The sequence below is a fragment of the Rhinatrema bivittatum genome, chromosome 9, assembly GCF_901001135.1.
Source record: "Rhinatrema bivittatum chromosome 9, aRhiBiv1.1, whole genome shotgun sequence".
NCBI classification, from domain to species: domain Eukaryota; kingdom Metazoa; phylum Chordata; class Amphibia; order Gymnophiona; family Rhinatrematidae; genus Rhinatrema; species Rhinatrema bivittatum.
The window spans coordinates 184325287-184343270 of NC_042623.1; the positions used below are offsets into that span (position 1 = coordinate 184325287).

A 17984-nucleotide genomic window follows, 5' to 3' on the forward strand; every position below is an offset into this window, starting at 1 on the left:
CCATTTTGTTTCCTGCTTTCCGCAGATTCTTATATTTTCTGTAAACCATGGTGAAGCGGATTAGGATGAATTGTTTTAGTTTGCAGTGGTACTAACTTTGTTTCAGTGGTGCTCTAATTTATCGACTGGCTCTTCTTGGAAAGTATTTAGCTCAGCACTTAGAATTTCATTAAATTGGATAGCTTTGATTTTCCTTTTGGTTTTTTGTGATTGTTTTTATGATAGTGTCTTTTTTGGATGACCTCAAGTATTGCTCCTGGAGTGATCCGACCAGATCTTTGGGTTGGTTTTGAGCTTGTGGACGGATCCACATTGTTGAAGGCGAGTAGTAAGTCAATGGGGTGTGTTGACATCTGTAGGTAGATCCAAAGGTCATTTGTTGCAGGCCAAATGCTTGGGCTGAGGATAGGAAGTTAGAGGCTGCGCTGTGTGTTGGGTTCCTATAATGCCAGTTAAAATCTCCTAGTATCAAGAGGTATGATGTGTCCAGTGCTAATTTGCTTAGTAAATTGGTTAAATTCTTCATTTGTTTTGCTTGGAGTTCTTGGAGGGCAATACAATAGTGGAAGACTTAGTTTCTGATCTTCACGTGTTACCGCTATGGCAGGTCCTGTATAGTCTGAACTTTTCTCAGTGAAACATCCAAGAAAGGAGATTCTCCTACCGGCTAATGAAGCTCCTCAGAATTCTCCCAGAATAGCTCAGAGAGCTTGCCCTGGGAAGTGGGGGAGAAGTTTGGTTAACTGTAAATAGAACGAAACTTTTATCTCATTTGTAAACTGTTGAACGTATATAGCCAAAAGAGGGTGTTAGTTACATTCCCCAAGATGAAAAATGTATCATAACTGAGGAAGACGAAGAAATGCTTTTTCTATGGGAAAGAGGTCTCTTCTAGAGTTTTGGTCTGTTGCCACCTAATGTGAGAGAGGGCAACCCATGATCTGGTCTATCTGAAAGCCCTGATTAGCAGGTAAGAAATGCCATTGGTATACATGTCGAAGAGGATGCAACACGGTTCTAGCAAGGCTTGTAGGCCACCATGAAATGTACCTGGGAAGGATGTGATTGCACCAGTGCATGTGGTGTGGTTAGGGTGTGCATGGAAAAGGGGTCTGGATGAGAGGTTTTAAGTTAAGACGGCGTGGTGAGGAGGTTCATGGATGCGGGTAACGTGTGGGTGAGCGGATTTAGTTGAAGGTGGGGTGGCTAAGGTGATGCTTGGAAGGGGGTATGGGTGTGCGGATTTGGGTAAAGGCACGAGTGGTGCACGGCAGCGTGTGGGTTAAGGGGTTTGAATGAAGGCAGGATGGTGCATGGAAGGGAATGTGGGTGAGGGCTTTTGGGTGAAAGTGTGGTGGAGAGGATTACCGTAATGCTGTCCTTCTCCTCATGCTTTAGGACTAGCGCCAAAGAATGCCCAGGACGGGAAGCCCTACACCAGCATACTCTATGGCAATGGCCCTGGGTTTGCCATCCAAAACGGGACTCGGCCAGACATCACAAACACAGATATTGGTAAGACACTGTCTCATGGCCAACTCTGGAGTTCTCCATAAATACTAAATAGCTTCCATTGCCAAGAATTCAGCCAGACTGGAGGGAGGTTTAATGAATAAATACAAGCGACTCTGTTGTTTTATTAGTTTACACATTGAGTTTCTGCATAATGAAACTGTATCCATCCCCACGCTCCTCTTCCTCACCTACAAATGCCTTCACTCTGTGATTCCCCACCACCTCTCCTCTCTTACCTCTCTCTACACCCCTCCTCGTGCACTCTGCTCATTGGGTAAGTGACTCCTATCTGTGCCCTTCTCCTCTATCGCCAGTTCCCGACTCCGTGCTTTCCACCTGGTTGCGCCGTGTGCTTGGAAGAGACGTCCTGGGCTGGTGCGCCCTGCTCCCTCTCACGCCATGTCTAAATCCCACCTAAAGACCCACCTTTCTGAGGCTGCTTTTAAGTCTTAAGCCTGTTGGGTTGCCTTCAGCCTCATTAACTAATTTAAACCATTGTCTGGAGCTGAGTGTCTTGATTAGACTGTAAGCTCTAACTGTGAGCAGGGAAAGTCTTTTTTTTCTGCTATTTGTGCAGCACTGTGCATCTCGAGTAGCGCTATAGAAATGGTAAGCAGTGGTGGTATTAGCGTGAGTCGCTCAGATTCTGACCTCACCGGACAAGACTTCCCTTTTGTCTGATGATGTCTTAGCTCGGGGGAGAATCATTGCTTGCAGGGACTTTTCCACTGGAGGATACTGTAATCATCGCAGGTTATATATATATATATGTATAATTGTAGGGATGCCTAAAGCTATTTAACCATCACAGGTTATGTTTCAAAACTATTTCCACATGTAAATAGCAATGTACTCAGGTAATCTGGCCGTCTGGATGCTGCGCTGCCTCTGTGAAGGTTAAAGACTGCGCTTATGTTCCTCAGTGCGTGGATTTCTGGCCACGTGCAGCGGTGGTGTTCCCGGAAGGAAGCACATGCAGGGATTGCATTTTCAGTTCTGTGCATCTTATTTTCCATGAAGATATACAAACTGCAGGTGCAGATGTGTCTGTGGCTTCTTTATACTCTCAGCACGTTCTGGAGCAGAAACCCGAGCGTGCTTTCATGGGAGGAACTGCAGCCAAGCCTGGGGGTAAAAACTGCCTCCGATCTCGCCCTCCAGTGTGAATGGTGTGAAATGTGCCTCCACCTTATAATTCTAGAAGAGATCTCGGAGAATAGCGATGCATGCTATTAAAGAGTCGAGGAAAAGGCTGCGCACAAGGCTTGTGTTCAGGATTCAGTGATTTAAACTTTGCACTGGGTGCTTGAAACTTGTGAGCAGTGTTAATGCCGTACTGCAGGGGCTCCCAGCCTTTCAGCTTCTCTTTAATTCTTGCATGCCATAATAAAAGAAATAATGAGATCCTTCATAACGTATAAAACGTTGATCTAAACCGAATATATAGGGAGGACAATTTCCAAAGCTGTTTAATCGTTACCGTCAGCGGCCGTTCCACCTTCCAGTCCAGCTGCAATGGGTACTCCTGGGGGAATTCTGTGCAAAAAAATGTAAAATTCTGCAAAATTCTGGATACTTTATACTGAGTCAAAATAACACAATATACATGACAGTCTTTCATTAATTTAAAATGTAATACAGAAAAAAAGTTATTCCTTAAAGATGCAGAGTTTTAAATATTTTGAGCAGAATTTCCTTAGAAGTTCACTGTAAGAGTGTCCCTTCCACCCTCTCTCTCCCTACTCCCCTGGCCAGTCTCCTTTCACTTTGCCCTCTCAGGTCCCATCTCCTCCATCTGCCAGTATCTCTCTCGTCCCCTCCAGGCTCAATCCCTTCCACTCTATCTCCACTCCCAGAGTTTGACCCCTCTCTCAGTACTGCCTCTCACACAGGCTCCCTCTGTCTCTCTCTCTCTCTCTCTCTCTAGTGCTGGTGGCATCTCTCTCCCAGGTTCTCTCCTTCACGCCCCCCACTCCTGATTCCCCGCCCCCGCCCCCCCCCCCCTCCCCCTCCCAGGGACAGATCTAAGATTTTTACTACCCAAGGCATTGTTGGTGCTTTCGCCACCAGCCCTGCTGTAAGAGCCTGTTACAGGGCAGCAGAGGGCTGTTCTGTACCGAAAGAGCTTCGGAAGAGCTGGAAAGTAGCGAATCTTAGCCGGCCTGCTGCGCCTAAATGTTTGCCTACTCCAGGCCTGAACGTAATGGCTGCCCACTGACAAATCCAGGGCTGCCCTCCCCAGTGGCCCATCTCGTCGCCGCCTGTTCGCCCACCTCTGAGAATCTGTTCTGCAGGGCTGGAATCTAAATAGAGCACTGTCGAAGGCCCTTGGCCCCCTGGACTTTGTGTACGGTACCTGGCGCATTGCTGGACCTTTATCTGGTAGAGGAGGGGGTAGCCGTGGGTTTGTATTGCAGAGTTTTTGTGCACTGTCCCTACCTGGCTCCTTTTTCCCTCTGCTAGAGGATGAACGCTACAAGCAGCAGAGCGCGGTGCCGCTGGCCTCGGAGACGCACGGCGGCGAGGACGTGAGCATCATGGCCAGGGGGCCGATGGCGCATCTCTTCCACGGCACACGCGAGCAGAGCTACATTGCCCACGTCATAGCGTACGCGGCCTGCCTGGAGCCGGACGGGGACTGCCCGCCGTACGCAAACGCGGGGGCGGCCGTGCATCCTCCCGCGCCCCCTCTCATCCTGCCCGCTCTCTGGGTTGCTTTCCTGCCGCTCGGGGCGCGAGCTCAGCCCGGCCGCTGGTAGTGCAGCGCGGTCACGGGGGGGGGTCTGGCAGAAAGTGGCCCTACGGTCTCACGTGATAAGAGCGCGCACTTCGTTCACGTTGCCGATACGCTGCCCCGTAAATGACAGTATTCTCTTTCCTCCCCAAATTATCAAAAACAATGGAGAACGGCAAAGCAATAAATGAATATGGTGAACCCTGCAGTCTGATACCTCGGTCGTGCACGCAGCCAGGCCGCTCGAAAGACAGAGATGAATGGGTTGGGGGGGGGGGGGGGGAGGAGGGGAAGCAGAGGACACCGGGTTATGGGTGTGAGCACTGGAGAACAGGTAGGATGGAGGTCAGACATTGGGGGGGGGGGGGGAACCAGGGCCCAAACTTGCTGCCTAAGGTGCAAAGCACCTATGGCCCTGGTTCCCCCCCCCCCCCAAAATGTCTGACCTCTGTCCTACCTGTTCTCCGGTGCTCACACGTGTGTAGGTGAAATTTCATAGGAAAATGAAGGCAGCTCCGGTTAACACTGTCCCCTCCGCCGGGAGCGCCGCCTCATCGTCTGCCCGACGGCAGCCGTGCTGCGGAAGGAACTGTGACTTCCCCTCCCCCCCCCCCCCCCCCCCCCCAGGCGAGTGGCTTCAGGACCTGCCCACTGCAACAGAAAAGGTGCATCACCCTCTGCATGAGGGAAACTCACATTGAACAAAGCATTAAGCTTCCAGGTAACCAAAGAACGGCACTGCCCCCCCCCCCCAACACACACTGGTGCGCAAACCAATGAACCACTGTGCACAAACCAATGAACCACCAGTGCACAAACCAATGAACCACTGTGCACAAACCAATGAACCACCAGTGCACAAACCAATGAACCACTGTGCACAAACCAATGAACCACCGGTGCACAAACCAATAAACTACTGTGCACAAACCAATGAACCACCAGTGCACAAACAAATGAACCACCGGTGCGCAAACCAATGAACCACCGGTGCACAAACCAATGAGCCACTGTGCACAAACCAATGAACCACCGGTGCACAAACCAATGAACCACTGTGCACAAACCAATGAACCACCAGTGCACAAACCAATGAACCACTGTGCACAAACCAATGAACCACCAGTGCACAAACCAATGAACCACCGGTGCACAAACCAATAAACTACTGTGCATAAACCAATGAACCACTGTGAACAAACCAATGAACCACCGGTGCACAAACCAATGAACCACTGTGAACAAACCAATGAACCACCGGTGCACAAACTAATGAACCACTGTGCACAAACCAATGAACCACCGGTGCACAAACCAATGAACCACTGTGCACAAACCAATGCCCCACCGGTGCACAAACCAATGCCCCACCGGTGCACAAACTAATGAACCACTGTGCACAAACCAATGCCCCACCGGTGCACAAACCAATGAACCACCGGTGCACAAACCAATGAACCACTGTGCACAAACCAATGCCCCACCGGTGCACAAACTAATGAACCACTGTGCACAAACCAATGAACCACTGTGAACAAACCAATGAACCACCAGTGCACAAACCAATGCCCCACCGGTGCACAAACTAATGAACCACTGTGCACAAACCAATGAACCACTGTGAACAAACCAATGAACCACCGGTGCACAAACCAAGGAACCACTGTGAACAAACCAATGAACCACCGGTGCACAAACTAATGAACCACTGTGCACAAACCAATGAACCACCGGTGCACAAAACAATGAACCACTGTGCACAAACCAATGCCCCACTGGTGCACAAACCAATGCCCCACCGGTGCACAAACTAATGAACCACTGTGCACAAACCAATGCCCCACCGGTGCACAAACCAATGAACCACCGGTGCACAACCAATGAACCACCGGTGCACAAACCAATGCCCCACCGGTGCACAAACTAATGAACCACTGTGCACAAGCCAATGAACCACTGTGCACAAACCAATGAACCACCGGTGCACAAACTAATGAACCACTGTGCACAAACCAATGAACCACTGTGCACAAACCAATGCCCCACCGGTGCACAAACCAATGCCCCACCGGTGCACAAACCAATGAACCACTGTGCACAAACCAATGAACCACTGTGCACAAACCAATGCCCCACCGGTGCACAAACTAATGAACCACTGTGCACAAACCAATGAACCACTGTGCACAAACCAATGCCCCACCGGTGCACAAACTAATGAACCACTGTGCACAAACCAATGAACCACCGGTGCACAAACCAATGAACCACTGCGCACAAACCAATGAACCACCGGTGCACAAACCAATGAACCACTGTGCACAAACCAATGAACCACCGGTGCACAAACCAATGAACCACTGTGCATAAACCAATGAACCACTGTGAACAAACCAATGAACCACCGGTGCACAAACCAATGAACCACCGGTGCACAAACCAATAAACTACTGTGCATAAACCAATGAACCACTGTGAACAAACCAATGAACCACCGGTGCACAAACCAATAAACTACTGTGCATAAACCAATGAACCACTGTGCACAAACCAATGAACCACCGGTGCACAAACCAATAAACTACTGTGCATAAACCAATGAACCACTGTGAACAAACCAATGAACCACTGTGCACAAACCAATGAACCACCAGTGCACAAACCAATGAACCACTGTGCACAAACCAATGAACCACCGTGCATAAACCAATGAACCACCGTGCATAAACCAATGAGCCACCGTGCACAAACCAATGAACCACCGTGAACAAACCAATGAACCACCGTGCACAAACCAATGAACCACCGTGAACAAACCAATGAACCACCGTGCACAAACCAATGAACCACCGTGAACAAACCAAAGAACCACCGTGCACAAACCAATGAACCACCGTGAACAAACCAATGAACCACCGTGCGCAAACCAATGAACCACCGTGCGCAAATCAATGAACCACCGGTGCACAAACCAATGAACCACTGTGCACAAACCAATGAACCACTGTGCACAAACCAATGAACCACCGGTGCACAAACCAATGAACCACTGTGCACAAACCAATGAACCACCGGTGCACAAACCAATGAACCACTGTGCACAAACCAATGAACCACCGGTGCACAAACCAATGAACCACCGGTGCACAAACCAATGAGCCACTGTGCACAAACCAATGAACCACTGTGCACAAACCAATGAACCACCGGTGCACAAACCAATGAGCCACTGTGCACAAACCAATGAACCACTGTGCACAAACCAATGAACCACCAGTGCACAAACCAATGAACCACTGTGATCAAACCAATGAACCACTGTGCGCAAACCAATGAACCACTGTGCGCAAATCAATGAACCACTGTGCGCAAACCAATGAACCACCGGTGCACAAACCAATGAACCACTGTGAGCAAACCAATGAACCACTGTGCGCAAACCAATGAACCACCGGTGCACAAACCAATGAACCACCGGTGCACAAACCAATGAGCCACTGTGCACAAACCAATGAACCACTGTGCGCAAACCAATGAACCACCGGTGCACAAACCAATGAGCCACTGTGCACAAACCAATGAACCACTGTGCACAAACCAATGAACCACCGGTGCACAAACCAATGAACCACTGTGAACAAACCAATGAACCACTGTGCACAAACCAATGAACCACCGGTGCACAAACCAATGAACCACCGGTGCACAAACCAATGAGCCACTGTGCACAAACCAATGAACCACTGTGCACAAACCAATGAACCACCGGTGCACAAACCAATGAACCACTGTGAACAAACCAATGAACCACTGTGCGCAAACCAGTGAACCACCGGTGCACAAACCAATGAACCACTGTGCACAAACCAATGAACCACCGGTGCACAAACCAATGAACCACTGTGCACAAACCAATGAACCACCGGTGCACAAACCAATGAACCACTGTGCGCAAACCAATGAACCACTGTGAACAAACCAATGAACCACTGTGCGCAAACCAATGAACCACCGGTGCGCAAACCAATGAACCACTGTGCGCAAACCAATGAACCACTGTGAACAAACCAATGAACCACTGTGTGCAAACCAATGAACCACTGTGAGCAAACCAATGAACCACTGTGCGCAAACCAATGAACCACTGTGAACAAACCAATGAACCACCGGTGCGCAAACCAATGAACCACTGTGCACAAACCAATGAACCACCGGTGCGCAAACCAATGAACCACTGCGCGCAAACCAATGAACCACTGCGCGCAAACCAATGAACCACTGTGCGCAAACCAATGAACCACCGGTGCGCAAACCAATGAACCACTGTGCACAAACCAATGAACCACCGGTGCACAAACCAATGAACCACTGTGCACAAACTAATGAACCACTGTGCGCAAACCAATGCCCCACCGGTGCACAAACCAATGAACCACTGTGCACAAACCAATGAACCACTGTGCACAAACTAATGAACCACTGTGCGCAAACCAATGCCCCACCGCTGCACAAACCAATGAACCACTGTGCACAAACCAATGAACCACTGTGCACAAACCAATGAACCACTGTGAGCAAACCAATGCCCCACCGGTGCACAAACCAATGAACCACGGTGCACAAACCAATGAACCACCGGTGCACAAACTAATGAAGCACTGTGCACAAACCAATGAACCACCGGTGCACAAACCAATGAACCACCGGTGCGCAAACCAATAAACCACTGTGCGCAAACCAATGAACCACTGTGCGCAAACTAATGAACCACTGTGCGCAAACTAATGAACCACCGGTGCACAAACCAATGAACCACTGTGCACAAACCAATGAACCACCGGTGCACAAACTAATGAACCACTGTGCACAAACCAATGAACCACTGTGCACAAACCAATGAACCACCAGTGCACAAACCAATGAACCACTGGTGCACAAACCAATGAATCACTGTGCACAAACCAATGAACCACCAGTGCACAAACCAATGAACCACTGTGCGCAAACCAATGCCCCACCGGTGCACAAACCAATGAACCACTGTGCACAAACCAATGAACCACTGTGAACAAACCAATGAACCACTGTACGCAAACCAATGAACCACTGTGAACAAACCAATGAACCACTGTGCACAAACCAATGAACCACTGTGAACAAACCAATGAACCACTGTGCGCAAACCAATGAACCACTGTGCGCAAACCAATGAACCACTGTGCGCAAACCAATGAACCACTGTGCACAAACCAATGAACCACCGGTGCACAAACCAATGAACCACTGTGCACAAACCAATGAAACACCGGTGCGCAAACCAATGAACCACTGTGCACAAACCAATGAACCACTGTGCACAAACCAATGAACCACTGTGAACAAACCAATGAACCACTGTGCACAAACCAATGAACCACCGGTGCACAAACCAATGAACCACTGTGAACAAACCAATGAACCACTGTGCACAAACCAATGAACCACCGGTGCACAAACCAATGAACCACTGTGAGCAAACCAATGAACCACTGTGCGCAAACCAATGAACCACCGGTGCACAAACCAATGAACCACCGGTGCACAAACTAATGAACCACTGTGCACAAACCAATGAACCACCGGTGCACAAACCAATGAGCCACTGTGCGCAAACCAATGAACCACCGGTGCACAAACCAATGAGCCACTGTGCACAAACCAATGAACCACTGTGCACAAACCAATGAACCACCGGTGCACAAACCAATGAGCCACTGTGCACAAACCAATGAACCACTGTGCGCAAACCAATGAACCACCGGTGCACAAACCAATGAGCCACTGTGCACAAACCAATGAACCACTGTGCACAAACCAATGAACCACCGGTGCACAAACCAATGAACCACTGTGAACAAACCAATGAACCACTGTGAACAAACCAATGAACCACCGGTGCACAAACCAATGAACCACCGGTGCACAAACCAATAAACTACTGTGCATAAACCAATGAACCACTGTGAACAAACCAATGAACCACCGGTGCACAAACCAATGAACCACCGGTGCACAAACCAATGAACCACTGTGAACAAACCAATGAACCACTGTGCACAAACCAATGAACCACCGGTGCACAAACCAATGAACCACTGTGAACAAACCAATGAACTACTGTGCGCAAACCAATGAACCACCGGTGCACAAACCAATGAACCACTGTGAACAAACCAATGAACCACTCTGCGCAAACCAGTGAACCACCGGTGCACAAACCAATGAACCACTGTGCACAAACCAATGAACCACCGGTGCGCAAACCAATGAACCACTGTGCACAAACCAATGAACCACCGGTGCACAAACCAATGAGCCACTGTGCACAAACCAATGAACCACTGTGCACAAACCAATGAACCACCGGTGCACAAACCAATGAACCACTGTGAACAAACCAATGAACCACTGTGCGCAAACCAGTGAACCACCGGTGCACAAACCAATGAACCACTGTGCACAAACCAATGAACCACCGGTGCACAAACCAATGAACCACTGTGCACAAACCAATGAACCACCGGTGCACAAACCAATGAACCACTGTGCGCAAACCAATGAACCACTGTGAACAAACCAATGAACCACTGTGCGCAAACCAATGAACCACCGGTGCACAAACCAATGAACCACTATGCGCAAACCAATGAACCACTGTGAACAAACCAATGAACCACTGTGTGCAAACCAATGAACCACTGTGAGCAAACCAATGAACCACTGTGCGCAAACCAATGAACCACTGTGAACAAACCAATGAACCACCGGTGCGCAAACCAATGAACCACTGTGCACAAACCAATGAACCACCGGTGCGCAAACCAATGAACCACTGCGCGCAAACCAATGAACCACTGCGCGCAAACCAATGAACCACTGTGCGCAAACCAATGAACCACCGGTGCGCAAACCAATGAACCACTGTGCACAAACCAATGAACCACCGGTGCACAAACCAATGAACCACTGTGCACAAACTAATGAACCACTGTGCGCAAACCAATGCCCCACCGGTGCACAAACCAATGAACCACTGTGCACAAACCAATGAACCACTGTGCACAAACTAATGAACCACTGTGCGCAAACCAATGCCCCACCGGTGCACAAACCAATGAACCACTGTGCACAAACCAATGAACCACTGTGAGCAAACCAATGCCCCACCGGTGCACAAACCAATGAACCACGGTGCACAAACCAATGAACCACCGGTGCACAAACTAATGAAGCACTGTGCACAAACCAATGAACCACCGGTGCACAAACCAATGAACCACCGGTGCGCAAACCAATAAACCACTGTGCGCAAACCAATGAACCACTGTGCGCAAACTAATGAACCACTGTGCGCAAACTAATGAACCACCGGTGCACAAACCAATGAACCACTGTGCACAAACCAATGAACCACCGGTGCACAAACTAATGAACCACTGTGCACAAACCAATGAACCACTGTGCACAAACCAATGAACCACCAGTGCACAAACCAATGAACCACTGGTGCACAAACCAATGAATCACTGTGCACAAACCAATGAACCACCAGTGCACAAACCAATGAACCACTGTGCGCAAACCAATGCCCCACCGGTGCACAAACCAATGAACCACTGTGCACAAACCAATGAACCACTGTGAACAAACCAATGAACCACTGTGCGCAAACCAATGGACCACTGTGAACAAACCAATGAACCACTGTGCACAAACCAATGAACCACTGTGAACAAACCAATGAACCACTGTGCGCAAACCAATGAACCACTGTGCGCAAACCAATGAACCACTGTGCACAAACCAATGAACCACTGTGAACAAACCAATGAACCACCGGTGCACAAACCAATGAACCACTGTGCACAAACCAATGAACCACCGGTGCGCAAACCAATGAACCACTGTGCACAAACCAATGAACCACTGTGCACAAACCAATGAACCACTGTGAACAAACCAATGAACCACTGTGCACAAACCAATGAACCACCGGTGCACAAACCAATGAACCACTGTGAACAAACCAATGAACCACTGTGCACAAACCAATGAACCACCGGTGCACAAACCAATGAACCACTGTGAGCAAACCAATGAACCACTGTGCGCAAACCAATGAACCACCGGTGCACAAACCAATGAACCACCGGTGCACAAACTAATGAACCACTGTGCACAAACCAATGAACCACCGGTGCACAAACCAATGAGCCACTGTGCGCAAACCAATGAACCACCGGTGCACAAACCAATGAGCCACTGTGCACAAACCAATGAACCACTGTGCACAAACCAATGAACCACCGGTGCACAAACCAATGAGCCACTGTGCACAAACCAATGAACCACTGTGCGCAAACCAATGAACCACCGGTGCACAAACCAATGAGCCACTGTGCACAAACCAATGAACCACTGTGCACAAACCAATGAACCACCGGTGCACAAACCAATGAACCACTGTGAACAAACCAATGAACCACTGTGAACAAACCAATGAACCACCGGTGCACAAACCAATGAACCACCGGTGCACAAACCAATAAACTACTGTGCATAAACCAATGAACCACTGTGAACAAACCAATGAACCACCGGTGCACAAACCAATAAACTACTGTGCATAAACCAATGAACCACTGTGCACAAACCAATGAACCACCGGTGCACAAACCAATAAACTACTGTGCATAAAGCAATGAACCACTGTGAACAAACCAATGAACCACTGTGCACAAACCAATGAACCACCAGTGCACAAACCAATGAACCACTGTGCACAAACCAATGAACCACCGGTGCACAAACCAATGAGCCACTGTGCACAAACCAATGAACCACTGTGCACAAACCAATGAACCACCAGTGCACAAACCAATGAACCACTGTGATCAAACCAATGAACCACTGTGCGCAAACCAATGAACCACTGTGCGGAAACCAATGAACCACCGGTGCACAAACCAATGAACCACCGGTGAACAAACCAATGAACCACTGTGCGCAAACCAATGAACCACCGGTGCACAAACCAATGAACCACCGGTGCACAAACCAATGAGCCACTGTGCACAAACCAATGAACCACTGTGCGCAAACCAATGAACCACCGGTGCACAAACCAATGAGCCACTGTGCACAAACCAATGAACCACTGTGCACAAACCAATGAACCACCGGTGCACAAACCAATGAACCACTGTGAACAAACCAATGAACCCCTGTGCACAAACCAATGAACCACCGGTGCACAAACCAATGAACCACCGGTGCACAAACCAATGAGCCACTGTGCACAAACCAATGAACCACTGTGCACAAACCAATGAACCACCGGTGCACAAACCAATGAACCACTGTGAACAAACCAATGAACCACTGTGCGCAAACCAGTGAACCACCGGTGCACAAACCAATGAACCACTGTGCACAAACCAATGAACCACTGTGAACAAACCAATGAACCACTGTGCACAAACCAATGAACCACCGGTGCACAAACCAATGAACCACTGTGAACAAACCAATGAACCACTGTGCACAAACCAATGAACCACCGGTGCACAAACCAATGAACCACTGTGAACAAACCAATGAACTACTGTGCGCAAACCAATGAACCACTGTGCACAAACCAATGAACCACTGTGCGCAAACCAATGAACCACTGTGCGCAAACCAATGAACTACTGTGCGCAAACCAATGAACCACTGTGCACAAACTAATGAACCACTGTGCGCAAACCAATGAACCACTGTGCGCAAACTAATAAACCACCAGTGCACAAACCAATGAACCACCGGTGCGCAAACCAATGAACCACTGTGCACAAACCAATGAACCACTGTGCACAAACCAATGAACCACTGTGCACAAACCAATGAACCTCCGGTGCACAAACCAATGAACCACTGTGCACAAACCAATGAACCACTGTGCACAAACCAATGAACCACTGTGCACAAACCAATGCCCCACCGGTGCACAAACCAATGAACCACTGTGCGCAAACCAATGAACCACTGTGCACAAACCAATGAACCTCCGGTGCACAAACCAATGAACCACTGTGCACAAACCAATGAACCACCGGTGCACAAACCAATGAACCACCGGTGCACAAACCAATGAACCACCGGTGCGCAAACCAGGTTCTGATCACTTTGTAGGCCTGCCAGTTTTACATGTGTTGCCAAATGTATGTACAGAAGCATCGGAGCAAAGTGACAATCGTATTTTTAGTTCAGGCTCTGGTAAGCAGATGATTATATTTTGATTTAGACTACACTGGGCTTCTCTTACAGCAGGACTTCCCAAATCTGTCCTGGGGGACCCCACTGCAGGTCAGGTTTTCAGGATACCCACCATTTGCATATCCACAATGAATATGCATGAGATGCATTTGCGTATACTGAGTCTCCATGGTATGCAAATGGTGGATATCCTGGGAAACCCGACCGGCTGCGGGGTCCCCGGGATAGGTTTGGGAAGCCCCTGTTCTACAGCCTCTGCCACACAGACACCGTTATCCAAAAAAAAAAAAATGGAACTGGGTTACACACTTACATAAAGCAAAAAATGACGCAATGTCCGTCAATCTCCCCAGAGCTGGGCTCCCATGAAATCCTGATCCAGGAACGCATCCAGCGCGTGACAGAACCACGCAGGTGAGGAATCCCCTGTGACTGGGGCATTGGCCTTCCCTGTGAGCCTGCCCTGGGCCCTACAATAAATGGACAAGAGAAACAGTGAAATGTTTAGCAGCAACTTCCAATCAAAAGACTGAGCCGCACAGAGAAAGCTACAGGTTAGTGGACTTTGGCACTGGGGCAGGTTTCTATTTCTGTCTGCTCTTGGGTTTTAGAAATACTTCCTTCTATCAGAAGGAAGGTTCCAGGGCCAGGAGAAAGTAATCTGTCGATTAGGAGAGATTAAGAACACTTTGTGAAGAAGGAAATCATCTTTGCCAGTTTTACCAGCGGGGGAAGTTTAGTCAGGGTATTTGACTTCTCTCTGAGCAGCTGACACTTGGGCCGATGCAATGCCGAGTGGTGGCCGCGGCGCAGCCTCCGTAACCCCCGATGCAAAACAGGCTTTAGTGCATCCGAAATGCACGTCCAACCCAGCACGTAGCTAACAGCAGTCATCTCATGTGAATCCATGTTTATGAGGCTTTTTGCCATTTCCCCCCCCCCCCCCCCCCCCCGATGCAATAAACCCCCAAAACGTACACAAAACGTGCACATTTTTACCCTCAGAAATTAACGCCTGGAGCAGGCATTCCTTCTTGGGGAGCCAAAAAGGTTTACAGAAAAGCAGAAAATACTGCTGGTGTATTTGGATTTTCTAAAGGCATTTGACAAAGTTCCTCATAAGAGGCTTCTAGGAAAAATAAAAAGTCATGGGATAGATGGCGATGTCCTTTCGTGGATTACAAACTGGTTAAAAGACAGGAAACAGAGAGTAGGATTAAATGGTCAATTTTCTCAGTGGAAGGGAGTGGACAGTGGAGTGCCTCAGGGATCTGTATTGGGACCCTTACTTTTCAATATATTTATAAATGATCTGGAAAGAAATACGACGAGTGAGATAATCGAATTTGCAGATGATACAAGATTGTTCAGAGTAGTTAAATCACAAGCAGATTGTGATAAATTGCAGGAGGACCTTCTGAGACTGGAAAATTGGGCATCCAAATGGCAGATGAAATTTACTGTGGATAAGTGCAAGGTGATGCATATAGGGAAAAATAACCCATGCTGTAGTTACACGATGTTAGGTTCCATATTAGGTGCTACCATCCAAGAAAGAGATCTAGGCGTCATAGTGGATAACACATTGAAATCGTCAGTTCAGTGTGCTGCAGCAGTCAAAAAAGCAAACAGAATGTTGGGAATTATTAGAAAGGGAATGGTGAATAAAACGGAAAATGTCATAATGCCTCTGTATCGCTCCATGGTGAGACTGCACCTTGAATACTGTCTACAATTCTGGTCGCCGCATCTCAAAAAAGATATAATTGCGATGGAGAAGGTACAGAGAACGGCTACCAAAATGATAAGCGGATGGAACAGCTCCCCTATGAGGAAAGACTAAAGAGATTAGGACTTTTCAGCTTGGAGAAGAGACGGCTGAGGGGGATATGATAGAGGTGTTTAAAATCATGAGAGGTCTTGAATGAGTAGATGTGAATCGGTTATTTACTCTTTCAAATAATAGAAAGACTAGGGGGCATTCCATGAAGTTAGCAAGTAGCACATTTAAGACTAATTGGAGAAAATTCTTTTTCACTCAATGCCCAATAAAGCTCTGGAATTTGTTTTATGTTCCAGCAACCATCATAAAGTACAGGGTCCAGTATGTATTTTCTGGTAACCCAAGAGCAAATGCTTCTGTATGCTTAAAAGATATAATCGTCAGTTGCTTGGAAACAGCTGAACAGGAGTCTGACAAACATTTGTAAGCAGAAACTATACTTACCTGCTAGATGCCGCTTATTTCTGAAATTGAAAGGCAATATGTTTATGCCAGGTTGAAGTGTCCTTTTCCAAGTATATGCTGCTCTTTTTCCAAACAGTGGTGCACTTGCACCTAATGCTGTCAAAAACGCCTGCTGTCAAATCGCCCGACTCTTCAGGGTTTCGGAGAGATCTCCTTATTCGGGGGAACAGCCGGCTTCTCGAATCTTTGCAAGTGCCGTGTGCTCAAATCGAATTAACAGAACATTAATGCTTGCGGCTCAGTTCCTCAAAATATTTTAAAGGTAGCGCCGTTGTGGATGTGCTGTCCTTTTCTGTTCAAGGACACTTCCTCCTGGCATATATTGCCTTTCAATTTCAACAATAAACGGCATCTAGCAGATAAGGATAGTTTCTGCTTACAAATGTTTGTGAGACTCCTGTTCAGATAATGTTTCCAAGCAACTGATGATTATATCTTTTAAGCACACAGAAGCTTTGGCTCTGGGGTTACCAGAAAATACATACTGGACCCTGTGCTTTATGATGGTTGCTGGAACATAAAAATTCTTTATAGTTAATGTTATTAGTCCCTACTTAGCATCACAAGTAAGAAATTCAATCTTCCAGTCTTGCAAGGTCCTCCTGTAATGTATCACAATCCGCTTGTGATTTAACTACTCTGAATAATTTTGTATCTGTTGCGCCTGTCGGTCGCAGATGGCTGCGATCTGTCATGCTCACCTCTTTTCTCCTTGCACCGTCAATCACTGGAAGAGTGGACGCCTCCGCCAACCAACGCCGACATTCCCGGGACGGCAGGGGTGCTGCCGGCCGCCATCTTACTTTCGGGATCACCTAGGCACGCGCGCAGGACCTCATTTTGTATGCATCATGGCGGGAACCTCGGGGGCGTCCCCTCCCAATGACGTCAACACCGTTGGTGTAATTAAGCTGTCCTGCCCACTGCTAAGACAAGTTAGCAAGGAGTTCTCTCATTGTTAAATCCGCTCCATTTTGGGATCTTCTGTTCCAGACTCTCCTCATGGCATTCGGACACTCTGAGTACCTGCTCCTCAGGGGCCCTTCTGCATCTTGGCTATCCGCTACTCGGAGGGCCTTTCTGCCTTGGACTTCTCCTGACCCGATCCTCGGGTATCTCTCCTGGAACTTCCTTGTGTGAGTACCTTCTTCAGTTTCCTACGATACCTACATTGCTGACGTCTCCATGGTG

At 48.2% G+C, this 17984-nt stretch overlaps 1 protein-coding gene across 1 annotated transcript in view; it reads left to right on the plus strand.

Annotated features, from left to right (window-relative positions):
• LOC115099452 (intestinal-type alkaline phosphatase-like) overlaps positions 1-4426 on the plus strand; it is a 31355-nt gene extending 26929 nt beyond the window's left edge. Inside the window, 2 exon segments of the mRNA XM_029617110.1 lie at positions 1399-1515; positions 3979-4426. Coding sequence (XP_029472970.1) covers positions 1399-1515; positions 3979-4274 — 413 coding nt within the window. The 3' untranslated portion in view covers positions 4275-4426.
• The last annotated feature ends 13558 nt before the right edge of the window (positions 4427-17984 follow it).